General features: G+C 53.1%; 1 protein-coding gene across 5 annotated transcripts in view; it reads right to left on the bottom strand.

Annotated features, from left to right (window-relative positions):
- Positions 1-8,250, bottom strand: part of Itih4 (inter-alpha-trypsin inhibitor heavy chain 4) — a 16,483-nt gene extending 8,233 nt beyond the window's left edge. For all 5 annotated transcript variants that reach the window (XM_015494440.2, XM_015494443.2, XM_015494441.2 and 2 more), the window contains exons 1-13: positions 8,094-8,250; positions 6,991-7,151; positions 5,008-5,112; positions 4,717-4,879; positions 4,506-4,616; positions 3,879-4,007; positions 3,137-3,253; positions 2,717-2,885; positions 2,514-2,639; positions 2,149-2,330; positions 1,876-2,061; positions 726-865; positions 334-488 (exon numbers count right to left, since the gene is read on the bottom strand). In XM_015494440.2, coding sequence (XP_015349926.1) covers positions 334-488; positions 726-865; positions 1,876-2,061; positions 2,149-2,330; positions 2,514-2,639; positions 2,717-2,885; positions 3,137-3,253; positions 3,879-4,007; positions 4,506-4,616; positions 4,717-4,879; positions 5,008-5,112; positions 6,991-7,151; positions 8,094-8,183 — 1,834 coding nt within the window. In that variant the 5' untranslated portion in view covers positions 8,184-8,250. The remainder of the gene's footprint in view (positions 1-333; positions 489-725; positions 866-1,875; positions 2,062-2,148; positions 2,331-2,513; positions 2,640-2,716; positions 2,886-3,136; positions 3,254-3,878; positions 4,008-4,505; positions 4,617-4,716; positions 4,880-5,007; positions 5,113-6,990; positions 7,152-8,093) is intronic.
- Positions 8,251-9,553: the final 1,303 nt, after the last annotated feature.

The following is a 9,553-nucleotide window of genomic DNA, read 5'->3' as shown; positions in this document are numbered from 1 at the left end:
GAGAGAGAGAGAGAGAGAGAGAGAGAGAGAGAGAGAGAGAGAGAGAGAGAGAGAAAAGAGGAGGACACTATCAGGGAGGTTTTGATCAATTTGAAGAGACTATGTTTCAACTTGCTTCCTAACCCCAGAACTACATAGGGGAAATGAATCTAGGAGCCAAGGAGACCTGGCCAAAATTTCCTCTTCAGTGAAACGGGATGAGTCTCTCTGGGCTCCTAGGAGTCTGTGGATGACAGGGGTGGCATCTTGGCTGGGACATAGGGGAGGGGTGGGAGAGGATACCCAGTAGATGCTCTGCTGCCCAGGAGGCTGGGACACAGGTCCCACACTCACCATCTTCCACAGGCTTCTCAGCAACTTGAGACTGTTCTTGGCCTTCGGGTTTGGTGACCACCATAGAGGTGAGAGGAGTGACAAAGTTGTATTCAAGTGACAAATTCAGAGCTCGGTCCTTGAGGACCTGTGATTCGGCTTCTGATGCTGAAACCCTGTAGTTTGAGGATGTCAGAGTTCAGGAGGTCTCTCCATGCCTGGACTGATTCCTTCGCCCATTGGTACCTTTTGAGGGGTTCCCCTTGGGAGAGTGTAGAGCTCAGACACAATACCCCTCCCCACATCTAGGAGATGCCCCGTGTCAGCTGTGCCTGCCTCAGGAGCAAAAGGCTTAGGGAGTGCTGATGCTGTGTGGTCTGCCTCAGTGGCCAGCAATGGTCAGGGCCACTCACATCTGCTCCAGCTGTTGCTGGATAGTCAGGTATGCCCAGAGTCTCTCCATGAAGTTGTGGAAGATGTACTTGGGGCTCTGAAACTCCTCCTCCTGCTTGGCCACACTGGACTTAGTTTGGAAGGTGACATTCTGCTTGTGCTAGAAAGAGAGGCCCAGCCAGGTCAAGAGCAATGAGGGCCCAAAGTCTGCACCTGCCCTTTACTTCAGTGCTCTTCTGTGAGAGACCTGACTGGAGCTGGGGCAGGTCCAGTTCACTGACCACAGGGGCCTCATTTCCTCTGGAGGGAGAGTAGGGAGGGGGTTTAGCAGTGTTAGAGTCTCTGTCACAGAGACTCCAAGGGTGAGAAGAAGGCCCCCTGTCCCAGCACAGCAAAGCAGATGATAAGCCAGGACCTAGGCCAGCTGACCTCTTGGGGGAAAGGATAATAAGGATTAGAACTAAACCTCAGCCCCGTGTAGACACAGCAGCAGGAAGAATTTGCAAATGCATGAGAAACAGAAAGGGTCACCAAATGGGCACTGTAATCCTAGCAGCTCAGGAGGCTGAGGCAGGAGGATCATGAGATCAAAACCAGCCTCAGCATCTTAGCAAGGCCCTAAGCAACTCAGCAAGACCCTGTTTCTAAATAAAGTACAAAAAAGGACTGGGAATGGGGCTCAGTGGTTAAATTACCCCTGGGTTCAATCCCCAGTATCAAAAAAAAAAAAAAAAGTGTTCCCAAACACAACCCACCCTCACCCCAAAGATGAGAAAAAAGGACAGAAAGGCTCAGTCTGTTCATCTGTGGCTCTCCCTTGTCCAACTGTACCCTCAGACTGTTGGCATGAGGACTGGAGGGGATGGCAATTAGGAAGGAATCCCTGCTGTCACCTTGTACTCTCAAGAATGGTGAGGGGGTGGAGTACAGAGTGCTGAGTGCCCACATGTGCCAGGAACAGCATCGGTTCTCTCATGAGATTCTATGTGGTCTAATTGAACCTCTACCATGAACTCATGCAGCAGGGGTTGGTATCATGCCTAGGAGGCCGAGGGGAAACCTGGGGCCCAGGAAACATGGAGACTCATTCAAGGTCAATCAGCTGGAGCTCAGCAGGGCTGGGATTTGGGGCAGAAAGGTGGAGGCTGCCCCAGCTGCCCCTGTCCTCACCATCTTCCCCTTGACTATGGCTGACAGCACATCAGGGCTCTTGTCTTGGAGTTTGCCAGCCACCACCATCTCTGAGCCCTTGAAGAGGAGTCGGAAGTTGTCCTGCGTGACCTCTTCCACAGCATTGCTTGGGTACTGGAAGGCCACTGTTGTCAGCAGGGGGTTGGCCACCTCCTGGTAGAAGTCCTACGGGATGGGGGTGGGGAGGGGTGTCACAAAGGCCTAGGCTGGGTCTGCCTGGCTCTCTGCAGCCCACCTGGGGCACACTGGCACCTGTAGCTGCAGGGCAGAATCTGAGTCCTCATAGATGCGCCGAGCCAGGCCGCCGTTGTCCAGAGCCATCTTCTCCAGGAAGGCGTAACTGACGTCAAAGCCGAAGCCCAGGCAGAAGAGGCTGTACTGGCCATCTATGGCTTCCTGAACATTCTTTTGGATCTTTCTGGGATTGGTCTCCCCTGGACCCATAGGTTTGGGAAAACAATGAGAAAAGAGCAATTTGCTCAATGAATATTTCTGGAACCTCAGATCTAGAGGCTCCTGGGTGAGCCCCCTTCCTGCACTTGATTACAGAGCAAGCCGGGAATAGCCCCAGCTATTTTCCCTGGGCAGGTTCCCAGAATGGCCAGCAGTGCCCTCACCCACGGTGGGGTCGCCATCAGTGAGCAGGATGATGAGGGAGACGCTCCCTTCAGACAACAGCTCCGCCTGGTTGTCACTCTTTAGCCGCCTCACGGCCGTCAGCATCGCCTCATTGATGTTGGTCCCTGAAGGGCACACACTCAAGGTGACTCCCAGCCGGGCACCCCTGAGCTCCCGGCTGCAGGGCTGAGGAGGCTCTCACCTCCCAATGCATAGATGCCGGCAGCGTATCTCTTGGCCTCGTCCACATTCTCAGTGGAGGCTGGCACCAGCTGTGGCTTCCACTGGGTCACTTCACTGCTGAAGGTGATGAGGTTGAACTGGTCTTTGGGGCCAAGGTCACTTAGGATCTTGATGAGGGCTTCCCGGGTCTGGTCAGGGGAAGAGGAGATGAGGTGGGGGGCTCGGAGGGAATTCCTGAGGGCCCTTGGGCTGGCCTCCAGGACTGGTTCTGGGATGGGGACACAGTGTAGGGTCTGCAAGGAGAGGCGGCCCCATGCCAGGGCCACTCTTGGCCCCTGGAAGCTCCCTACCCAGGGTGATGGAGCAGGTAGGGTCTGCCTGTTGGACCAGGGTGAATGGCATGAGGGGCTTGGGAGTTTCCGGAGCCCATAGGACTGACCTGTTGGATTTTCCGGCCACTCATGGAGCCACTCTTGTCAATGACAAAGACTACATTCTTGGGCATTGTGGGCAGACCCTCGGGGGCAAAGTAGTGCACGAAGTAGCCATTCGCAATCTGTGGCCAGAGGGAGATGCACCCAGTTGATCAGAGCTGCAGTCCTGCCCTACCTACCCCTCTCAAGTCTCTTTATCTCAAACCCTTGGGGTTTGTTCTCCTTGTTCCACACCTCCATCTCCATCCCACCACTAGCCTCCCCCAAATCCTTGCCATCTTTCAAGGCTCCACCCCTTTTTTTGCAGAAGCCTTCCCTGCTTGTGCACAGCCCACTACAACCGCCCCAACTTTGCTTCCTATTTGTTTTGGTATTTGAGGCAGCTTACGGTATGCTAAAAGGTTAAGATATAATAAACCTGACATCCATGAAAAGAGAAAAGGTTTCACAAATAAGGAGGAAAGGGGAAGCATAATGATGCTAGAAGTTTGTTTGAGCCTCCTGGCAGCAAAGGCCAAGAGGGAAACCACATAAAGCAGCTCTTCACAGAGACAAACACTTTCTGTCTCTGAAAGGGAATAGTTTGAGGGACAACAAAACTAAACTGCCTATTTTCTGTCTGCACCAACCCCTTGTGCATACAAATAAATAAGGGTCATTATTCTCCTCTTCTAGAATGATCTAGCTTTGGCCTTTAAGGGTGGATGGACTTCCAGGTTGCCACGTTCTTGCCTGGAGTCCACTTACCTGAATGGAGCCTCCAGAGAGGGTTCGGTTCACATCATAGCGGACAATGAAGTTGCCGTCCAGGACTGTGTCCTGCTGACCTGGAGACTTTTGCTGCTGGGACAGTGTTGGCTTGAACAGGATGTGAGCCTGGAGGAACAAATGGCTGAAATTGGGACTGGTGGCAAGGCCATGCCAACAATACCCTCCACCTCTGTATGCTTATAGGAAAGTCAGAATTCCAGGATGCAGTCTGGGGTCAATACTCCAGGGGCCTTTCTTTCAGGCTGGGTGGCCTGAGGGAATGCCCTGTTTTTGGAGCGAGGCAAGCAGAGGCTAGGCTCAGGATGCATGTGATCCAGCTACCAATTCCTCTCTGCTTGGTTTCAGGGTTATCCCACCACAGTCTACACCACAGACTCCAAGTCCATGTCCCAAAAAGCTTGGGGCTCCAACAAGTGTCCATTCTTCTCCAGGTCTTGCCCTCCTCCTCTGTCTGTCCAGCAGTAGCATAGACACAGATCTCAGAGAACCTTCCAGCTCAGAGAATCTGCCCAACTGTCCTGCACTCTGAGGCTCCAGCTCACAGGGCTGGACTGAAGGCAGGCCCCTGGATCCCCTCTCCCCGCTGGCCCACGACAGGCCCACCTTGGTCTTGTTCTGGGAGACAGTGAGGGCATCTGCTAGTTCGTTGGTCATGAAGGAGCTTTCTGTCTCTAGGAAGCTGATGCCCTGAGGCTCAAAGATGTGAATGTCCATCTGGAAGGGAAGATATGGGTCACTAGGTTAGCTGGGAGCCTAACAGGAGGCCAAGGGCAGGGCCATCCAGAAGCCTCCCAGGAAGAGGCCGCACAGGTACCTGCAGGTGCTTCACCACCTGCTGGGGTCGCACTTTCAGCAGCAGCTCATACACCCCCAGATGCCGCTTGAGCAGCTCCTCATACACCAGCTCGAAGGTGACCTTAGCAGCGGGAGCCACACTGACCGACACCTGGAACTGCTCCATCTTTCTCCCGATGGCCCTGGGGGAGGGGGCCATCAGGTCTGCACCTACAGGCCACTGGGGGAAGGCTGCTGGAAGTGGGAGCAAGGCTAAGGGTCTCTGCCCGTGGCCCCCTCCCTATTACAGCTGCCCGCCCCCCGGGCTCACTTGACGAGGCCGGCGCTCTCTCCTCTGGCCACAGCCTCACTGTACTGCTTCTGGGCTGTGGCCTTCTCCTTGATGTTCCCTGGGTAAGTCACACCATCGATGATCCTGGGGGCAGGGTACAGGAGCTGTCAAGAGGCTGGTGGGGCCTCTTGACACTGTGGCTCTTGCCTTTGCCTGAGCCTCCTGCCATTTATTTATTTATTTTGGGGGGCGGTGGTTACTGGGGATTGAACTCAGGAACACTCAACCAATGAGCCACACCCCAGCCCTATTTTGTATTTTATTTAGAGACCAAGACCTTGCTAAGTTGTCTAGGGTCTCGCTAAGTTGCTGAGGCTGGTTTTGAACTTGCAACGCTCCTGTCTCAGCCTCCTGAGCCGCTGGGATTAAAGTGTGTGCCATCGTGCCCAGCTTCTCCTACCATTTATTATGCACCTACTGCATACAAGACCTTGTACAGGATGCTGGGTGAGGACTCCACCCACCCCAGACCTGCCCAGAATTAGTAAATATGCATTTTATTGAAGGGACAGGGGAGGATAGAAAGGAGGCTGGATGTGGAACTCTCTTCACCCTTCCAGTCTGGTCCCATCTTCCAACCTGCCCCTTCCACCTCAAGGACTGTTCCAGAGGAACCAGTCAATTACCAGCAAGAGCTTTCTGAGCTGCACCTGTGCCTAGTTCTGTGTCTAACCGCACGGCCAAGATGGAGCAGGAGGGCGACATGGGCCCGTAGGCTCTGATACTTTCCCTGAAGCTGCACCCTCTTTCCTCCCACTCAGGGCAGGCCCTCTGGAGGGAGTCTGGCACCTCTGGAAGTAGGCTTTGAACCAGTGGTGAATGAGAGTCCTGGGTGTGTAGACGTGACCCTAGTGGCTATTTCTCTGGAAGGAAAATGATAACTCCAGAGGCTCCTTGTCCAGTGAGTAAGAAGATGTCAAGTAAATATTATGCCTGTTCCATCTGGGGGCAGTGGGAGAGGGTGGGAATGTGGGGGTTGCAAGGGAGAGGGCAGCTGGATGCATGGAGCGGGCATCCCCCTCCCACTTCCCCGCTTTTCTTGTTTATAATGGAACTCTGGGCCAGGATGGGACTGGGGCATGAGGAACTTGGCTCCTCCTGACCAGGTCAGGGAGCAGGGAACGCTGCCCTGTACTTCCCTATCAAATACAGGCACAAAATCTGAGGCCAAAAAGAGGTGGTGCCAATCCTGGGCTCTCAGCAGATGGGATGATCTTGGCTCATTGGAGCCTGGCACAGCCTGCAGGGCTCCTGATGCAAGATCCAGGGTAGGAAAACTTGGGCTGGATGGGCAGGGAGAGGGAGGAGCCAACCACAGAGGTCCCGCCCCCTCCCTCTCTGCTCCGCCCAGCTCTCCCTCTTTCTGGGAGGAGCCTCTCTCCTGTCCTCAACCACTGCTTTTCCCAGAGGCCAGGACAGAGAGAAGTTTTGCTGAGTTTATCAAACATTGCAAAACTGTGTTGGGAAGGGTGGGGAGGAGAGCAGAGGACAAAGTGAGGATTGTCACCAACCCTCTGTAGGAAGCCCAGACCTCTTCTGAGGTAGAACAGCGGACAGTTTCCTGCAGTACCCCTCTTTAACTTTACTCTCCATGGTGGGCAGCCCAAGGGGTAAGGAAGATCTCTCTATTCTGGAATCTGCTTTTGGTGACTCCCTCCTGCCTGGTTCTGGCTCAGGATGCCCCAAGCTTGCATTCTTCAAAGGCAAAGACGCAAAAATGCCAGGGGTCCTCAGCCTGCTACCCAGGCAGCACTTGAAGAGGAGGACTAGATGGCAGGAGAGACAGATCACATCCAGGAACAGTGAGCTCCTTGACAAAGCCCCTGCCCCCTGTGAGGCCCGCAGGTGGATCATGCATATCCTGGAGTGGCTGGCTTCTGGAAGAGGATGTCCTGGGGCCCAGAGGAGATGGAGTAGCAGTGCTGGGTTGTGGGACAGGGAGGAGGGTAGGAAGGCACCTACATGGAGAAGTTGGTGATGAAGGCTTTCTTGGGCAGCTCCATCTCAAAGATGGCCTCCTGCGCTTCCTCAGCCCTGTTCACTACCCGGCTGGTGACGACCGTATGGGCAAATCGAGAAGAGACCTTGGAGTCCACGGTGAGGCTGTAGATTTGGATGCCATTCTGGATCAGCAAAGGGAAAGTAGGTCAGAGCATTTCAGTGCCACTCATTTAGGCAACACTTTGAGAGTGAGCCTTGACCCTGGCTTCAGACCAACCTCTGCTTCTAGCCTAACCAACTTGCTGATCAGTCCTCAGGCCAAACTCAGGGAGATATTTCACATATGAACATGCATAGAGAATAAGAGACAGCTGCAAGCTTCATTCCCCACCCTATAGCACCATGGGCAGGGACCATGTCCATCTTGTTCTATGGAGGCCTACAGCACCCCAGAGGGAACAGCAAGCAGGTGGGGCAGCACCCCAAGAAACGACACATGTGCACACATGCAGAGCCTCACATTTCCCTGTGTGTACCATGCTCATGAACACACCAGTGCTGCTCAGCTGCATATGGCTACACATGTGTGTGTTTTAGCACAGAAGTGCCAAGTGGCTCATTGACAGCCTGTTAGCTTTGTGCCCTGCACACTACAGAACACTTTACAGCTATTAGGAGCTCAGTTTACACAACAATCATCTGAATAGAATCTGTTAATACCCTGTTTTACAGATGAGGAATCTGCAGAGGAAAGCAAAAAGAACTTCCCTGAGGGTCATTCAACCAGGGAAAGGAAGAGCTGGGCTGGTAAAGCTGCATCCCTACCTACCCAGCTCCACTAGGGGGTCCCTAGGAGCAACTGGTTACACCATATTCCCTCATCTGTAAAAGGGAAATAATAGGATCATCCTTTCTATTAAGTGGGGGTGGGGATACCCACAAGGCCCTGGGGGTAGAGCTGGTGGATGGTCAGCACTGTTTCTTTGCACACACACACAGACCCACACTCTTACTTAGATGCTTGCATGCTCAGAGGTTCTCTCCCACTTTGCAGTCATGTTTTCTCTTTCCCCAACTCATATGCATCCCTCCCGCACCCCCAGGCACCCATGAGGACCCCCTACCTTTTGGGCCGTGGCAGTCTGAAGGACAGCCAGCAGCAAGGGCAAGACTAGCACGATGCTGCCGATGTGGGCAGGGACTGGGACCTTCATTTTGGCTCCAGTGCCTGCCTGCCAGGCTGCTTCTGAACCTGAGAGCAGATGGGAAATAAATTAGTAATTGCTCATTGCTCCGCCCCTGCGGGGGCAGGTTCTGGGAAATTGGGATCTATAAGCCAAAACCCCCAGAGGCCTCAGATAAGCAGGCAAATGACCAATGTCCAGTGAACTTTGGCTGGGGGCAGAACATATCCTGAGGAAAGGCTCAGGGTGGAGTTGGGTATTGGTGCCCCTTCTTTTTTTTGGTGGGGGTGTTGGGGGACAATCCTCTACCACTGAGCTACATAGCTCTGGCCCTTTTTGTTTTTTATTTTGACACAGGGTCTTGCTAAGTTACCCAGGCTGGCCTTGAACTTGCAATTCTGGATTATGGGACAGGGAGGAGGGTAGGAAGGCACCTGCATGGAGAAGTTGGTGATGAAGGCTTTCTTGGGCAGCTCCATCTCAAAGACTCCCCATTAGCTGGGATTACAAGTATTTGCTATCACCCGCAGCTTTTAAATTGGGTTTCTTTTTCTTTCTTTCTTTCTTTTAAAATTTTTATTTGTTTATTTTGAAGTACTGGGGATTGAACGCAGGGCCTTGTACATGCTAGCAAGTGCTCTACCACTGATGTATACCCCCCAGTCCCTGGGACCTCTTCTTTTTTTTTTTTTTTTTGGTTCTGAGGATTGAACCCAGGAGTGCATTTACCACTAAACTACACCCTTTTTATTTTTATTATTTTTATTTTGAGACAAGGTCTCATTAAGTTTCTCAGGGTTCTGCTGAGTTGCTGAGGCTGGCCTACAACTTGTGATCCTCCTGCCTCCACCTCCTGAGTTGCTGGGATTAGAGGTGTGTCCCACTGCCTGGGGCTGGCACCTCTTCTGAAAAGTCCAGAAGCTCCCTAGGTACCATGACCCCTCAAACCAGTCATCCCACCAAGTTTCATAAGTGTTGGGGCATGTGACAGTGAAGAGGAACGGACAGTTTCCATAACCTCCATCCTGGGAGAAAACAGGGAGCTGGCCATTTTAGGTGGATTTCTGGGTAATGGGGGCCTGGGAAGTGCTGCTGGGAAGTGGTGGCCCTGGAAGCCTGAAGAGGCCCATAGAAGTGTGTGAGAGGCCCAGGCAGAATGGGTACACCTTATTTTTGGAATGGGAGGTGCGGAGCCCATAAGCCCTTCTTCTTCCTGAGTCCCAGGCTGCTGTTTGGTCTCCATTAATCTAGCCAGGGTTCTAGGATCAACCCCAGGTGGGCCCCAAAACAAGGCCTGAAATTCGACAGCACACACCAAGAGCCTAAGTGAAAGAATTCCCCACGCAAAGACACTTCGCCGGGAGAATTCCAGTTTTATTGCAAAAAGCCGTGTGCTTATA

Source organism: Marmota marmota, unplaced genomic scaffold (genome assembly GCF_001458135.2).
Source record: "Marmota marmota marmota unplaced genomic scaffold, marMar, whole genome shotgun sequence".
In the NCBI taxonomy this organism is placed as follows: Eukaryota; Metazoa; Chordata; class Mammalia; order Rodentia; family Sciuridae; genus Marmota; species Marmota marmota.
Note: the sequence above shows the minus strand (reverse complement) of the source record. Positions and strands in the feature narration are given on the sequence as shown.